This window comes from Etheostoma spectabile, chromosome 14 (genome assembly GCF_008692095.1).
Source record: "Etheostoma spectabile isolate EspeVRDwgs_2016 chromosome 14, UIUC_Espe_1.0, whole genome shotgun sequence".
In the NCBI taxonomy this organism is placed as follows: Eukaryota; Metazoa; Chordata; class Actinopteri; order Perciformes; family Percidae; genus Etheostoma; species Etheostoma spectabile.
Window position 1 is genome coordinate 24725097 of NC_045746.1, and position 18317 is coordinate 24743413.

General features: G+C 38.7%; 1 protein-coding gene and 1 long non-coding RNA gene across 2 annotated transcripts; one reads left to right on the forward strand and one right to left on the reverse strand.

The window, feature by feature from the left end:
- Window positions 1-5360: 5360 nt before the first annotated feature.
- Window positions 5361-17467, reverse strand: LOC116701833 (cell division control protein 42 homolog). Its single transcript, XM_032535840.1, has 6 exons — window positions 17351-17467; window positions 14787-14891; window positions 8994-9066; window positions 8647-8756; window positions 6958-7155; window positions 5361-5862 (listed from the first exon to the last, which is right to left on the reverse strand). The coding sequence occupies exons 2-6, from the start codon at window positions 14889-14891 to the stop codon at window positions 5773-5775; spliced, it is 576 nt and encodes a 191-aa protein (XP_032391731.1). The 5' UTR covers window positions 17351-17467; the 3' UTR covers window positions 5361-5772.
- Window positions 6904-15735, forward strand: LOC116701834 (uncharacterized). Its single transcript, XR_004335013.1, has 3 exons — window positions 6904-6917; window positions 7565-7570; window positions 15681-15735. It is a non-coding gene; the product is annotated as an uncharacterized LOC116701834 (long non-coding RNA).
- Window positions 17468-18317: the final 850 nt, after the last annotated feature.

The following is an 18317-nucleotide window of genomic DNA, read 5'->3' on the forward strand; positions in this document are numbered from 1 at the left end:
AGGGCAGATTCCAGATCGGACCATCTGAGCTTTCATTTTCTCAAAGGCAGAGCAGGATACCCAGGGCTCGGTTTACACTACTCACCAGGTACGAGCAATGGCTTTGGGCGATACTTGGCTGGGCCGCCGGGCGGCGGGGTGTGGGGCGGCGCCCGTTCGTGCTTCTGATGGTGGGGGCGCCCCCCCCGGCCGTTGGGCTTTCCCGTCCGTGTTTTTTTTTGTGACGTGGCCCCCCCCGCTTTTTTTTTTTCTTTTTTTGTGTGCCCTTTCTATTGTCTTGGCCCCCCGCCTTGTGCTTTTCTTCTTTCTCTCCTGTTCGCATTCCTTCCCGTTTTGCCCCCCCCTTCTGTCGACTCCTTTTGCCGTTCCTTTCCTTGAGTTTTTCCGCCCCTCTCTCCTCCCCTCGCCCCCCCCGTTTTTCCCCGCCCCCTTGGTCTCCGCTCTCTCCCTCCTCTTTCCCCCGGCCCTTGTGACCCCCCCTCCTTTCTCTTATTTCTTCCCCCTTTCCGTTTGCCTTTTTTCCCCCCTTCGCCCCTTCCCCCCTTTCTCCGTTTACCCCCCCTGTTTTTCCCCCCTCCTTCTCTTTTCCCTTCTTTCCCATTCCCCCCCCTCGTTTCCCCTCCCCGTGCCCCCCTTGTTTCTTTTTTTTTTTTTTTTTTTTTTTTTTTTTTTTTTTTTTTTTTTTTTTTTTGTTTTTTTGTTTTTGTTTTTTTTTTTTTTTTTTTTTTTTTTTTTGTCGGTTTTATTTTTTTTTTGTTTTTTCAACCCTTTTGATGTTTTTTTTTTTTTATTTCATGTTTTCATTTTTTTTTTTTTTTTTTTTTTTTTTTTTTTTTTTTTTTTCTGTTTTTTTTGTTTTTTTTTTTTTTTTTTTTTTTTTTTTTTTGTATATTTTTTTTGTTGTTTTTTGATTTTTTTTTTTTTTTTGGTGATGTAATATTCATTTTTGAGTTATTAATTTTTGGGTATAGAAATTTTTTGATAACTATACCCTTGCTGTTTTAATTTATGTGTATTATGTTTTTTTTCTTATTTTGGTTCCGATTGGTTGGGATTCCTTGTTTGAATTTTTTGTTGTTTTTGTTTGCTTTTTTTTGTGTTCACAGTTTTTAGTTTTGTTTTTTTTTTATTTTTTTTTTTTTTTTTGTTCTTTTTTAGATTTTGTTTTTTGTTGTTTTTTTCAATATACTTGCTATTTTTATTTGTTTTCTTTTGGAGTGTTTTTATACCTTTCTATTGTTTTTAATTTATTCTCTTGCTTATTTGTCTTTGTATATTCTTGGATTTTGGTTTTGTTTTTTTTTGTGTTCTTTATTGTTATTTTTTGTTATCATTTCTTGATTTGTTGTTAAGTATATGTGTTTTTTCTTTGTTTAACCTTTTATGTTTTTTGATTCATCGGTTGTTCTGATTGTTTTTCAGGTATTGAACTTATTTTTGGTTTTCAGTTGGAGGGTTGATTTTTTGTTTAGGTGTGGTGATTCATTCGGGATTCTGTTTCGTTTTATTCGGGTTACATTTGCATTGTTTTTTTTCTTTTTATATGATTTTGATTTTTATTTTTCTATTAGTTTTTGGTTATCCTCTCTTTTTATGTTTCGGTATTTATTTTTTTAATTATCACGAACTTTTAACTTTTAAATTTTTTCTTTCATTTTTTGATTGTAGCTTTATTTTGTGATATTATTTTTTTTATCTTTTTTTTTTTTGGGTATATTTTTATTGTTTTTTTTTTTGCATTATGTATTATTTTTCTATCTATTGTTATTGTTTCTGGTTTTCCAGGTGTCCATTTTGTATTTGTGTCACTATATTTATTTAATAGTGAGTTTTTTTTTTTTTGTTTTTGTTCTTTTTCTAATATTTGGTTTTGTTTTTGTTGTTGTTATTGACTTTTTTTGTTTTGGTTACGCTGTTTTTTTTTTTTTTTGTCTTGTAAAACCTGGTTTCTACTTCCCTTTGATTTTCCGAGGGTCCTGCTCTTTTGTTATTTTTTTTTCACTTCTTTGATAATATTTTGTATTTATTTGTGGCACATGTTGTTTTCGTTTTTTTTTGGTTTGTTTTTTTTTGTGTGTTTTAGTTTTTTGTCTCATTTTTTTTATTATATTAGTTTTCTTCTGTGTTTTATATCCTAAGTTCAGTTTTGGTCTTGTATATTTGTTTTGTGATACAGCATTGTTAGTTTTTGTTATGTCTAGTGGGTTTAGTCTCTTTTTTGTACACTTTTTCTTATCATGCTATTTTTTTTTTTTGATGTATTTCTTTTGGTTGTTTGGGCTGTTTGTTTTTTGGGTGTTTGTGTGAGTTTTTTTTTTTTTTTTATTTGTGCCTTATTATCTTTGTGATATAGGTACTCATTTGGTAAGGACTCAATCAATTTTTTTTTTGACATTTTTTTTTCTAGTTTTGTATTTGTTCGATTTGATTAAGTTCTTGTTATATATTTTATTGGTGTTCATTCTATTTTGATTTTTTTTTTTATTGGCACTTTTATTTTGTTGTTTTTTCATTTTCTTGTTGTCAAAGTTTGTCCTTAATTAGTTTATTTTTTTATATTTCACTTTGATTTTTTATTTAATTTCACGGGGCATTGATCATTTTTACTGTGTGTGCTCGTAATTTGCTTATGTATATATAGTTGCTTATTATGTTTTGTATCTGTTGTTTTTAATTTACCTTCCTTTGGTATTACGCGTTTGATTCTTAATTATGTGTTTTTCGTGTATGTTTTTGGTTTGGTTTCTTTGTGTGTCCATGTTTGAATTATCTTTTCGTTTGTTTTGTTTTTTTGTCTTTTTATTTGGTATTCTTTTTAATTATTTGGCTGTTTTTTCGGTATTATTGTGTGTTTGTTTACACTTTTTATTTCCTTTGTGTTTTTCTTCATTTTCTATACTCCTATTGAGTATTTTTTTCTGTTGGCTCTTTGTTTTTTTTGGTTTGTTTGTTTTTTGTTGGAATTTGATTGCTCTTATTTTTTTTATTTTTTGAAACATTATACTGTTTGTTTTATTTTTTTTTGTGTTTTTTGTGGTTTCTTTTTAATTGTTTCCATTCTCATTCTTATATTTTGAGTATTTGAGATTTTTTGTTTTTGAGCTTTTCTGTTTAAAAACCCTGATTGAGTTTAAGTGCAGGTTGTTCCATATTTACGCCATTAAAATATCCATGTAATTATAATTTTTAGTTCTTGTTTTCTTTATTCCTATTTCATTTCTTTTGTGTTCTTTCTTTAATTGCGGTATAAATTGCTTTATTAATTTGTTGGTATTACATATGGCTTTGATTTAGGGAAAGTTTGTTCTGTGGGGTGATTCATGACCCGTTTAGTTAAATAATCAGGTGGGGGGTTGGGGTGTGGGTTATTTTCTAGTGTAATGGATCATTATTAGTTTAGTTTAGCTGCTGCATGTTGAAAGATTACGTTACATATTGGAAACAGTTCCCAGTTCAATTTTTGTCATTATGTCGAGACATAGGTTGTCTCAATTTTACCTGCTGCAGTGACGAATCATTGTTGTATCTAGCAGTTTCATGCATTCATCCATGGAACTGGATATATAATTGAATTAGATCTTTTGGTCTATGGCTGTGTACCTTTTTGTTTTGTGTGTTTTTTTTTTATTGACTTATTTGTTTTATAACATTTTTAGATTAGTTTTATATTATTTTTTCGTTGATCTAGTATGCCACGTTATTTTGGGGGTTAAGATTTTTCTTTGTTGTTATATTTTTTATTGTTTGTGATGGGAATAAGTTGTTCCCTTTATCTTTTAAGATTAGGCGTGTATTTTTTGTTTTTTTTTTTTTTTTCGGTTTCACTCGCAGCTTGTGAAACGTTTGATTCTTGTCCTCTTTTTTATGCTATATTTTCTCGTTAATTTTTATTATTGTGATTGTTTCATTTTTAGTGGCTTTGTTATAACTCCTGTTCCTTTCATCCTTATAAGTATTATTTTAATTAATTTTTTACAACTATTGGGTTTCCTGGGGTATTTGTTGATTGGAGTTGTGTGGTCATTTTTCATGGTTGTTTTTAGTTTCATTTATTTTAGGATTTATTTTTTTCGTATCCTTAAGTATTCTTTTAGTTTTTGTTATGTTTATTATAATTTGTTTTACCATGTGCTCTTCGTCACAACTATCTTTTTACAACACTCATCAAGTTTTATTTTAGCGTACATAAATTCGTGCTGAATGGTCACTTGTTTAATAATTTGTGGTCTTTGTTGCTTTATATATGCTGTGTTTCGATCCTACTATTATAATGTTTTTCTAACCTTAGTACACTGCGAGTTCAGACACATTTTCATCCGTTGCAAGCGTGTGACACTGACTACGTTTACATGCACGTAATATTCAAGTTTTGGCCCTTATTCTGAAAAACACTAAAAAATCCAACTAGGCTAGTGAACGTGAATATTGCACTATTCTACTATTACTTCTGTTTCCATGCAGATGTGCAAAATAGGAGTTTCTTTCAAAGTTGGTGAACTTGTTGTCTCGTGCGAACACAGCCTCCCTCTTTCATTCCTTCCTTTACCTTCTTGAAAAGGTCGGCGTTGTGGTCTTTGTCCATAAACCTGTTCATATCCAAGTCTTTCGTAATTGTTTACAATTATCCGTGTTTCTCCTTCCAACCAGAGATCTGGGCTTTTTTTGTTGGGAATGCATCTCTTTTACAACCATAGCCACACACAGAGCTAATGAAATCTGTAAAATGGCACAAAATGCGGTAACAACCCTGATTGAGATGCATATTTCAAATGCCCCTAAAACCAGAATAACAGCGGCATATCACACGTGTCCTAATCAGAAAATGCTAATTTCTCTTTCATTCCTTCCTTTACCTTCTTGAAAAGGTCGGCGTTGTGGTCTTTGTCCATAAACCTGTTCATATCCAAGTCTTTCGTAATTGTTTACAATTATCCGTGTTTCTCCTTCCAACCAGAGATCTGGGCTTTTTTTTGTTGGGAATGCATCTCTATTACAACAACCGGCGGGGCTATCCACACACAGAGATAGGAAGCTGTAAAAACCCTGATTGAGACGCATGTTCCAAACGCCCCTAAAACCAGAATAAAAGCTGCATACCACACGTGTCCTAATCGGAAAATGCTAAATTTTGGAAAAAGGCCTTATTCGGAAAGTGCTGTTGACATGACCCGTATAAAACTCAGACTATTGTCATCTCCATATAGTATTAGCGCGCATTTAAAACGTACCCATTGTAACCGCCAGTTCAATTTCAATGTCGAGACTTTGCCAAACCGCTGCAGGAAGCACATGTACAGCAGTTCAGCTTCACCATGAACGTCAATAAATGAAAGACGGCAGCGTGACCTTTTTTTTTTTTTAGACATTTTATACAAAACTTAAACGTTTGACTAGAGCAGAAATCTTTTAAATTTGAGAAATGTCCCCACTTTGAGAAGGCGGTTGGCACTTTCAGCTGTAACCGTGACTCCATCCACCTTTAAAAGGCGTCTATTGCTCAACCCGCCTCCTCCTATAATTAATTAAAACCCTGGTTTCCTGGTTAGTGAGGAGTGTTGTTCACATGTGTTAGTCATATTATAATCGACACGTATCTAGGATGAAAGCCCGTCTCCTCCAACACCACACCCACATTAAGCCACAACGGCTGAAGGCACTGTTTAACATGCGTCTACCTCGTCCACCTCCACACCCTCCCTCCTCCCTCTGTTCCTGCCTGGGTTCCTCTCCTCCTCCTCCTCCTCCTCTTCCTCCTCCTCCACCGGGGGGCATCTATAGCAGGACGCAGCGCTTCTTGGGTTTGTTGTCTGGAGGCTCCAGAGCCGCCAGGATGGCCTCGTCGAACACGTTCTTCAGTCCTCTCTGACAAAGACACAGAAAGAGACAAAACACCGTTAACTCTCAGGTTGCCCTCGTTTTCCTACGTCAATGTAATTTTTAACTACACAATTGTAATTACCCAAAAATAACACGATTGATTCCACACAACGCTTGTTGTCTTATTCCACTTTATAGCATTTGAGAAAAAAAAACGTAAGTGGTTTTGAAGTAGTATTGAGTAAAAGTTGACATATTCCAATCTGTGATTATCCATCAACATCCATTCCTTTAATTTAAGTCTAAATAATTCCTAATTTCTGCTTTTCTAACTCAAACATTAGGTATAATTTCCTATAAATGAGGTGTATTGACCATAAATAACTGTAAAACTAGAGTCAATAAGTTAGTGTTACGTAGTGTTGAAAACATAAAAAAAAGTGACAAACATTGAACAAAGCGTCCAAAGTGTTGATTTTCACTTCTTGACTGAACGACAACACAAGGGTTAAGCTACGTTTTCCTCCTTGTAGCTACTAGCGCAGTGCCCGTTCCAAATATATTTATATTACACGTTTGGAAAAGGCCGATTGCTTTGCCTCCCGTACAGCTGCTTGTGGCTTTCTCCAAAACCATTGTACTCCAACATCATTTACAGAGCACACCAACACAGCACTTAATATGCAACTTCAGCATTGTTTAAGGTTGGGCGGAGGCTCCACACAGAGCTTTAGCCGTAGCCTACGTAAATGTCCTTAAGTTTATACTTGTGCGTTGGTGTGTGCTTCGATCTCTTTAAGAAAACATCCAGCAGTGGGTCAATTCTGTAATGTGACATAGCTGGGACCACCTTTCATTTGTATCTGCACTCAGAACTGAACCATAAAGGAAGGCAAGAGTAAGTGACGCTAGCAAAGCTAGCTAGCTAACGTTCCCAATCTGCCTCTGTACCAAAACTCTTCAGAAATCTCTTCACCCAAGAGGGATTTAGTGAATATTAGCTAGTTGTGTTTACACTGGATGTTTCAGGGATTTGTTTTTTTGATCTGATCTTGGTCTCTGCCCCGATACACCCTGGTCTTGGTAGTGACTTGGTCTGGGTTTAGGGGGTCTTGACGACAACGCTGCCTCTCGGCGTACCTGAGTGAGAGCTGAACACTCCACGTATTTGACGGCCTTCAGCTCACGGGCCAGTTTCTCTCCGCTCTCACAGGTCAGAGCTCGCTGTTTGTTCTTGGCCAGTTTCTCCAGAGTGTTGCTGTCGTCTCTCAGGTCCACCTGGGTCCCGACCAGCAGGAAGGGCGTCCGCGGGCAGTGGTGGGAAATCTCCGGCACCCACTGTGAAGAAAGAGACGCACGGACAAAAGAAAGGATGAGGCGTTTCATCTGGGAGGCCAGAGACTGGATTAACACCTGTCAGGAACTAGGTCACAGTAAAGTAGGGGGACCAGACGTCCCGGTTTTCACTGTGACCGACAGACCCAAAATTGGATTGAAAGAAAGAAAACGTTGACTAAACGTAGCCGATAGACAGCCAGAGCCAGCGCTGCTCAGAGCTCAGAGAGGTTTTAGAAAACCGTATTTTACGATGCTAAAATTACTGATTATTTACATGGAGTCTGGTGAGCTTAGCCAATGCACTTTTATGTTTTATAAAAGGATCTTAATCTTCAACAGAAAGGTCAACCTCCTTAGGATCAGACCTTGGGGGGGGGGGGGGGGGGGGCTCAGCCCCTAATCAGAACAGCTCTAGGTCTAGTGTCCCCGTTTTAAGTTTTACAAAAATAAAAACATGACGTGTTTAGGATGTACATACGCTTCTGAGCTGAAAATGTCCCTGGATTTTGTCTGAGAAATCTGGTCATCTAACAGTAAAGGTAGTCTTTTGTTGAATAAAAATCATTAGTACATCTGTCTCTTTGATATACAGTTTTATTACAGTTCTATGCATGTTTTCACTTTCCAAAAAGTGAAAACATGCATAGAAAACATGCATAGAAATTCCAAAAATACTCAACTAAATCCCCGTCCCCATTCAACAAAACTGGATACTTTTTTGGAAAGTTAGTCATTCTAAGTTTGGAAAAAAAAAACACAAATGAGAAAATAAGTTTCAATATCAGATCTAAACTCCTTTGCATACGACGTTTGCTGTTTTCTTCTGAAAAACACTTAGGGCCCTACTTTAACGATGTAAGCGCATGGCGTAAAGTGCCCGGGGCAGGTGCGTTTAGGACACGTTCAAATCCAGTTTTGCAAGTTTGACAGCGGAAAAGGGTTGTTCTTAGTGTCTTCATTAATACGTAGGTGTGTTTTGGGCGTAACTTGCCAATCAGAGTGTCATCTCCCATTCTCTTTAAAAGCCAGGCGCGTTTGTACTATGATGGCGGATTTGCGTTGTAATCTTTTGAATTTAATCTTCTGCATGTGTGTGCTGCTGTGTATGTGTGCTGCTGTGTGTGTGTGTGCGTGTGTGTGTAACAAGCATAGCGTGCCCGCTCTAAAGTAGGCTAGGCACAATTTACTAATTTGCTGTTAAAATAACTGAAATGTTATTGACTTTTGACCAGGTTTTGTTGGCGCGATCACTCCCCGCGGCCTCAAGATTGCAATACTCCCAGAATGCACCTGAACACACCTCCTTGTAAGACCAGCACGCCCATGGGTGCAGGTGGATTTGCTTTTGAAAAAGACATGGGCGCTGGACAAATAGCAAAGACCCTTTTTTCCCCGCCAGGCTTTGCGCCGTGGTGCTAAATCAAACAAATACAACCTTTTGTTAAGTCGGTAATGTTTCAAACCCAAAAGCCAAAACTGACACAAACTCACCTTCTCTCTGACGTTTTCAAAAGAGGAAGGCGATACGACAGAGAAACAGACGAGGAAGACGTCGGTCTGAGGGTAGCTGAGCGGCCGCAGCCTGTCGTAGTCCTCCTGACCTGTAGGGGGAGACACACAAACACTCGGATCAACAGCAAGCAGCAAGCACGATGGACAACATGTAGCAGGTGAAGCTAAAGCACGGCCGAGGGCATCATGGCCGTTGTCAATGAAGAAGATAAAGAAACTGTTCTCTCCCATTTCAGAAGACTCAACTCACAGCTTTCCACAAATACTATGAATATTATCGTTACTACAACTCTTCCTGTTGCTGCACAGTATTTTACTTTTTTTACCTGCAGTGTCAAACAGTCCTAGAGTGTATGGCTCGCCGCCGATCATCACTGTCACGGCATAATTATCAAAAACCTAAAGGGAGGGAAGGAGAGAGAGAGAAAGAGGATTGATGGGAGAAAGACAGGGAGGGAGCACAGAGGAAGGAAGTAAACGACATATGATCTCAGACTCTTTACAGACAAAACAGGAAGTATACGTGTCATCTTTAAAAAGGCAAGTGAGTGTCACATGCTCTATACCAGTGGTTATATAGTGGTTCCCGTCAAGGTCCCCTAAACTGACACAAACTAGACCACAGACCCTCATTTGATACGATTGTGTCTCAAGGTCCCCCATCTGATAGGAGTTTTGCATTAAAGCAAGTGGATTTTTTGTAGGGCAAGTGGAAGAGAAATTGACTTGCCCCACTGGACAAGTTAAAACTCAAACTAAATAAAAAGCCATGTTACTTCACGTTATGTGCCACTCGTTACATCTATGTCTCCGATTTGTCAAACTGATGGAAACAAGCGGAACGCTTTTAGTAAAGGGAGTCTTGTTTTGTTGTTGTCCAGGTGAACGGGCCTCCCACGTCATCTCTCTCGTAGCTTGAGGCTACCAACGTCCCAACGTGCTTGCAAACATCCCAGCTCTGCGTTGGAAATCAGCAGAAGCAAGGAGTGTTTTTTAGCCGCTATTCGCCTGTTTGAAGTCATGGCACGGCTTCAACACGTCAACCTGCTGTAGCCTGCAGACACTGTTTGGTTTTTTTGATGAAGCTCCGTATGCACTGACAGGTTCCAGATACAATGGAGGACGTAGCCTGTAGCAGAGGAAGCTACACCGAGTATTACAAGCATAGAATCAAGCTAGCTTTACTCCTGCAGGGTCGTTATTTAGACAGGCCGGCTCACAGCAGGTGACTGGGGCGGCTTTTTTTGGGGGGTATAAAAACAATAGCAAAAAAATATTAATTGCCAACTTTTTCACAACAAAAACAAGAGAAAACTGAAGAAAAAGAAACATTTAAAAACACAAACTATGGCTAAAATGCAAGACAGTTTTAAAGAGCTGTACTGAGTGCATACAAATGTTGTATACACTGTTATAAAATGATTCAAAATTCACACAAAAAAAAAAAGATTAAAAAGTCTTTGGCCTCTATCTTAAGACCGACGCAGTTGTCAATTTACGTCCAGCGTCCACGTTGTTTAAATAGTAAATGCACCTGGGCGTGCTGGTCGTACAGGGAGGTGTGTTCAGGTGCATTCTGGGTGTGCTGGTCGTCAGGGAGTGTGTTCGGGGCATTCTGGGTGTGCTGGTCGTACAGGAGGTGTGTCAGGTGCATTCTGGGTGTGCTGCGTACAGGAGGTGTGTTCGGTGCATTCTGGGGTGCTGGTCGTACAGGATGTGTGTTCAGGGGCATTCTGGGTGTGCGTCGTACAGGGAGTTGTTTCAGGTGCATTCTGGGTGTGCGGTTCGTACAGGGAGGTGGTGTTCAGGGGCATTCTGGTGGCTGGTCGTACAGGGAGGTGTGTTCAGGTGCCTTCTGGGTGTGCTGGTCGTACAGGGAGTGGTTTTCAGGTGCATCTGGGTGTGCTGGTCGTACCGGAGTGTGTTCAGGTGCATTTGGTGTGCTGGTCGACAGGGAGGTGTTTTCAGTGCATTCTGGTGTTGCGTCGTACAGGGAGGTGTGTTCAGGTGCGACATTCTGGGTGTGCTGGTCGTACAGGGAGGTGTGTTCAGGTGCATTCTGGGTGTGCTGGTCGTACAGGGAGGTGTGTTCAGGTGCATTCTGGGTGTGCTGGTCGTACAGGGAGGTGTGTTCAGGTGCATTCTGGGTGTGCTGGTCGTACAGGGAGGTGTGTTTCAGGTGCATTCTGGGTGTGCTGGTCGTACAGGGAGGTGTGTTCAGGTGCATTCTGGGTGTGCTGGTCGTACAGGGAGGTGTTTTCAGGGCATTCTGGGTGTGCTGGTCGTACAGGGATGTTTGTTCAGGTTTTTGGCATTCTGGGTGTGCTCGGTTCGTATCATGAGGTGTGTTCAGGTGCATTCTGGGTGTGCTGGTCGTACAGGGAGGTGTGTTCAGGTGCATTCTTGATGTATTGCTAGCTTGAAGTAGCGGAAGGTGATTGCGCCATTGACCAACAAAAACCTCTAAAGTCAAAAACGCAGCATTTCAATTATTACTATAACTCTAACTATGCTTGACACACACAGACACACACACACACACACAGACACACACACACACACACACACACAGACACACACACACAGACACAAAGACACACACACACACACACACCATTATAATAGCAACGTACCAAGGTAAAAAAGGTGCCTGGCTATTAAAGGGAATGGGAGACGACCTCTGATTGGTTGATTGCACGTTACGCCCAAAACACACCCATGAATTAATGAAGACACTAAGTAAATCCCTTTTGAACTTTACGTCATGCACTTAGATGGTTTAATCCAGGGCCTTTAATCTCTGTTGACTAAACCGAAACCAATGTGACTGAAATTAAACTACATTTTCACGAAACGACCACCACAAATGTCTGCTCGGACAGATTTAAAAACATAATTTAAACAGTTTTAGACGGTTGTATTACTGCAAAGTTTGTGTGCAGCAACAGCTGAAAGAAAAAGAAAATATGTTTATATATCTCAAAGTAACAAACTATTGTCTGGTTGATCTGAGCTTGACTCTGACTCTCTTGAAAAACATAGCTTTGAATCTTAAGTACAACTTTTTAATATTTGTGATTGAGTGAGAAAGGCCTACAGGTTTGGATAAAAAGGCTTCTTGAGTAACATGAACATTTCCTCTCGCTTCATCCGTTCAGACATTAAATTCATGTTCATGTCAATATTGTTTTGTTTTCCCTAACTCTCTTTTAAACTAATTCCCAAATGTTAACATCCTGTATATTTTGATCAGACATGAATATACAGTATAAAGTTTAATATGCATCTTAAGCTGTCCTGACAAAAAAAAAAGGCAGCGAGATCTTTGGCTTTGACTCTTTTTGGCCTATTTCCTGTTTTATACCAAAAAACAACAAAAGGAACCGGCTTCACATTTCTGAAGTCTAAATGACAAAGCAGTATTGTTGAAGTTGTTATTATTTTTTAATAGTAATTCTTTGCCTTTGGGTATGTTGGTTTTACCATTTTAGCTGACCCCAGGTCAGCCTAACGACAGGGGAGCGGCTGCTGACGGAGAACATGTTTTTGTTTTCTTCTAGTTGCTAGGCAACAATCAACTTGTTTTGTTTTTCCAGTGTTTGTCCATTGACACACATAGGAACAGGCTATGAGAATGAGAACCACACACCACAACACACACACACACACCACACACACACACACACACACACACACACACACACACACACACCACACACACACACACACACACACACACACACACACACACACACAAACACACACACCAACACACACAAACACAACCCACACACAACACACCACCACACACACACCCACACACACACACACACACACACCACACACCACACACACCACACACACAACACACACCCCACCACACACACCCACACACACACAGCTAAACTAAGCCAACCACCTCCTGGATGTAGTGTCTATGAAAATCACTATTATGGTCAATATTGAAATCTCGATTATTTAACACGTTTACTCATTTATTTTTGGAAATATGTTGTATTTATTGAACTTAAATAAACTGTTAAACCAACAGTAAATATAAAGCTGGGCATTATATCGATATAGTGACATGCTATCTTCTTAGATTTTGGATATTGTAATATGGCATAACTGTATGTGGTGTATTTTCCTGGTTTTAAAGGCTGCATTACAGTAAAGTGATGTACTTTTCTGAACTTACCAACTTTTCTATTATTTGCCTTTACCCACTTAGACATTATCTCCCTTATTTATTAGAAATGACACTGTGTAAATATTTTGTGAAAAGACCAAAAGTCAACACTACAACATCGTTGCAGTATTAATATCGAGGTATTTGGTCGTAAATATTGTGATATTTGGTTTTCTCCATATCGCCCAGCCCTACGTGAAAACACATTGAACTGTATATTTCCCTTTAAATGCTTTTCCCTTTTTTTAAATTCTCATTCAGAACAGGAGACAAAATTCAAAATGTAACATGTATGTTGCAAAACGTATTTGTTGAACGTGATCGTTAGGAGCAAAACATTTTTTTAATTTAGATTTAATTAGCCTAATTGCACAGCCCGAGCATGACATTCGAGTGGTATCAACCCTTATTTGGCCCTCTTGAATAAGCGTCTTTTCTCAAAATGTTGAACTATTCCTTTAATGTTGAGGTTGATTACAAAGTGGGTTTTATTTCCATTGTTTTGGACGGCGTCACTGCTGTAGTGCACGCCCACAGTCAGGCGGTTAAACACGTTCAGCAAGTGATTACCCAAACTATTTATTTAAAAGTGAAGCCAAAGTGCAGAACACCCTTATTTAAAAAGGCCATGCAGCAGGGCATGTATTGTGATTTTTAGGACTTTTTCCTGACAGCTCACTGCTCATGTAAACCACCGTGCCTTTAATGTTGGCTCGATCCACGTCAACTGTAAACAAGTATCACTTCCTGTGTGACAGGAAAGAACTACAGCGGCAATGGCTGCACGAGAAGAACAGTAGGTGGAAAAACCTCGCTACTGTTGGTTTGCAGACTGTCACTTTCAGTATTAGTCGATTAGTTTCGTGTTTATTAGGGTTTCCGTGGTTTCAACAAGTCACTTTTTTTTGACTTTTTAAGACCTATATCACAACATAAAAGGCACACAAACACTTGCAAAGTAAAAAATGTATTATTAAAATGGAATAAAAACAACAAAGAGTAATAATGATCTATATGTAAATAGCAAATTACATTCGGACGAGTGAAAGAAAGAACTACAACGCCACAGGAAAACGTTTTTCAGTGTGCGTTAGAGGCAACGTTATATGGACAATGGGACATTTAAGACCTGTTTACAATTATTTAGGACATTGAACACAACACTTCTGCGAATTTGAGACTTTGATGGGCCTGATAATTTGAATTTTAGACTTTCTGAGACCCTGTGGAAACCCTGGTTTTGAAAAAAGCTACTTACCGTGGGGACGTATTCAGAGGGAAACTTGTTGGTGGTGAACTTTTTTTAAATTTCAAACATTCAGGGTTCAACGCCATGACTTTTTTCACTTGTCCGGACGGGCAAGTTTATATATATTTTTTTTATATAATTGTACTTACCCTAAGTAAATTATTACTGGTCCCTAAACCATTTTTTTACCCCCCAAAAAACCTTTAAAAAAAGTCAATTATTACTCCAACTTTGAGCAAACTCCAAGCGAACTCTCTGCTCTTCACCATGGGGTTTCAGTTAGTTTCCTGTTTATTAGGGTTTCCGCTGTTTTTAACAAGTCACATTTTTTGACTTTTTAAGACCTGTATCACAACATAAAAGTCACACAAATACTTGCAAATTAAAAAGTAATTGTTAAAATGGAATAAAAACAACAAAGAGTAATAATGATCTATACGTAAATAGCAAATTATATTTCAACGAGTGAAAGAAAGAACTACAACGCCACAGGAAAACGTTTTTCAGTGAGCGTTAGAGGCAACGTTATATGGACAATGGAACATTTAAGACCTGTTTACAATTATTTAGGACATTGAACACAACACTTCTGCGAATTTGAGACTTTGATGGGCCTGATAATTTGAATTTTAGACTTTCTGAGACCCTGTGGAAACCCCGGTTTTGAAAAAAGCTACTTACCGTGGGGACGTATTCAGAGGGGAACTTGTTGGTGGTGTAGGAGATGAGGAGGCAAGTCTTTCCCACGGCACCATCACCAACCACCACACACTTTATAGTCTGCATCTAAAGAGGAAGAGGAGGACGAGGAGGAGGAGGACGAGGAGGAGGAGGAAGGCAGGGAATTAAGGAGAGAAGAGTGACCGGTGAATAGTATTATCATTACTAACCCTGAACCCCATAGACGAGATCACTGGAAAGACTTCTAAATTGGCGGCTTTTTTAAATTTCAAACATTCAGGGTTCAATGTTTTTTTTCACTAGTCCGGACGGGCAAGTTAAAAACAAACAAAAAAACAAAAGAAATTGTACTTGCACTAGGTAAATTTTTACTGTTTTTTTGCCCTCAAGGAAAGAAACTCAGTTAAAAAAGTCAAAAAGAAAGTTTAAATAAAAAAATAAAAAAAAATCAAGCGCCAACGCAATTCTCGATTGGCCAACGGCACGATCAAATCAAATCATTTCGGTTCGATGATGGCTGAACTGATTATTACTCCAACTCTGAGCAAACTCTCTGCTCCTCACCAAGGGGTTTCTCAGGTGCGAGTAAATCACTACGCCCAAGTAGCAGTGCTTCGCCTTCTGAGAATATAGTTCCCAGTATGTATACGGTTAGAAGATGGCTGTGTCTCATGTGAGCTTGTGATTTGTACACGCTGTGACTTTACAAACCCACAACATGTAAATAGGAAAATGTTGGCGTTATTTTGCGAGATGGAGCCGGTTACCTCCAGGACCTGTGCTGAGCTAGGCTAGCGGCGGGTGCGTCAGACAGAGTTACGACACGGGCGGAGACAAGAAAAGTATCTATGGACTTATCTATCTTGGGGGGGATACGGTGAAAAAGCTATCGAGGGGATGGGTGAATAAGCTAAAGTCCCAATAAGTCGCCGTGTTCCTTTAAGGACACACTGGCTGGAGATCCTGTGACCACTGATGCTGAGCAGGTCCCATACCCAGGCTGGCGCTTCATTAAGGGGGACAATGGTGAAGGGGTATGGGCTCCCTCTTCATCACTGGCTCTTTGTCCGGGCCTTTTGGCCGTGGCAGCACTCAACTGGACTCTGATGAGTCAGGGACAAGTTAACTGGTCATCTGCAGGGACGATGACCCCAGTTAAGTCTGCAGAATTCATTCCTTCTCCAAGATACTGCACAAACACATGCAGAGATATCTGGAAAATGCAGCGATTAGTGGCAAGCAAGTCTGTTAAATGCCCCATTGTTTCTTCTACACGCTGTGATGTGCATCGAGTTGCTGCTAGGTGACGAACTGATTGGTTGGGATGTAAACGAAACACTCAACTCACGATTTTAAGTTCATGGTACAATATTTTCCCAATTTATTTTAACAGAATGAGCTGCAGACAAATGACATTTCTCTCGTGGGGAAAGTCTTTCTATATAAAAAAGGTAAATACATTTAGTTTAGAGAGAAAAACCTGCTCTTTAATATGTTTGAAAAGCTGAGAATAACCTGAAAATTAGTTAGTAATTACAAAAATATCAAAATAGTTGCTGGTTCATTTTCTGTTGATCAAACTTCAGCTCCACTTATCAGCTACGGCCAAAACAGCCTTTAAGTTTATATATAATGATAAAAATAAACATTAAATAAATTATCAAATTGGAATTTATAAATTTACTGAGTAAGTTAGCTAGCTACTAATTAACTAAAACAAAATACATGCTGTCATTCTTTCAATATTGTTGCTTGTTGACAACAGTAGAGTTTAGAGTTTATAGTCCACACACACACACACACACACACACACACACACACACACACACGGCTTAAAGGTACTTAAATTAAAGTTTTTGAGCCATAAATGATGTGATATCTATCTAACTTCACTGCTTTTCAGTCACTTCCGTATGGAAAACAGTGTATAAGAACTTACGAAAACATAATTATCGTCTTTATTGCGGGCGAGCACATTGTTCGCACTGAGTTACAGTTATGACACGATGATGTTACGACTTGTTCACACAATTAAAAGCGACTAAATGTTGAAAAGTTTAGCCACTCCTGTGAAGCTAGCCTGCGTTAACCCTAAGCTAACGTTAGCACGGTGGCTAACGTGTTGCGTTCCATTTCCATCCGCCAGACCCTCACCCATAACCAAAAGGCATGTTTCAAATGAGTTTAACATGACTATAACGACGACCCTTTTCAGGGAATAGCTAAGGTTACGGGTATTTTGATTAATTGAAACACTGTCCTATATATGCTGTCGTTTACACACACACACACAAATTCAAATTCGTAACTTTTCTGGAGAGATTTAACTGGCTAGCTAACGTTAAGGGTTAACTGAAACACAAGCTAGCATAGCTAGTTAGCTTAACGTTAAAGGAAACCGTTTGTTTTGACAGCTGCCGGTTAGCAGAGTTAGCTGTCAGCAGGCTAACAGTCACTGTTTGTCACCATAAAAAGAGTCTTTCTCAAGTGTTTCGCTGTTTCTCTGCTGATATTTCAGTGTTTGTCGTCACTAAATCACATTTAAAGACAGTGACAGCTACTACCTTTTCTCTTCTCAGCCGCTGGAGTGCTGGTAATGTTGTGTTGCGTTCAGGTGCTTCCCGTAAACTTCCCTTTCCTCCAGTGCGGAAACCGTAAATGTGACTTGTGGTATGTGTGGTATGTTCCGCTGGATTTAACATGTGAAACCTAATTGGTTTTTCCGTAACGTCATGTCTGGTTTCCTTAATTTTCTCAAATCTAAAGACAAACAATTTTAAGTTGGAAAATGTCAAACTTTTAAATGTATTTTATTAAATCTTCTGACTTAAAAAAAAATAATTCAGAAGCTCTGTCTGTCTCTAACAATTCATAATTATTTAATATAGCTCAACAGTCCCCCACAGTTTGTTTTCTTCTTTTTATCTACAATTACATTAACTGTAGACTATTTGCTTTTATCTATTTAGGACAATGTGCTATTTATTATGCATTTTTGTAAAAAAAAAATTGTAAGGTAAAGTATCAAATCCCTCACTTTTGAAATGAATTAATAAATACAATTTCAAGCTTTCTGTTTAGTGGCTTTATACTTACAAGGACATGCTTTCAAAAGACAAAAGAAAACATCAAACCACCAAATCAACCAGTGCAGAGGTGTGTCACGGCATGGGGAACTTTCCATAAAATCATCTGTCAATGCAAATCCAACCAGCTGTTCGTCTAACTGAAATAACACCATGCCTATCTCTAGGTATGGTGAAGGGTGTGTGATGATGTGGGTCGGTAACCGGAGGGTTGCCGGTTAAGGTCCCCTTATGGACCACCACTATGCTACCGCCTGACTTTTGCACTATTACATTGACTGTCGACTGTATGCATAATTGCACATTTTTAACTCAAATTTTGCTGCTCTTATTTTCCTCATTGTATACGTCTTCTTATTTTTACTTTTTAATTTATTACTATTTATATTTACTTGAATGTTATGTTTGTCTGTGGACCTAATTTGGTAAAATATGTCTTGTCTCC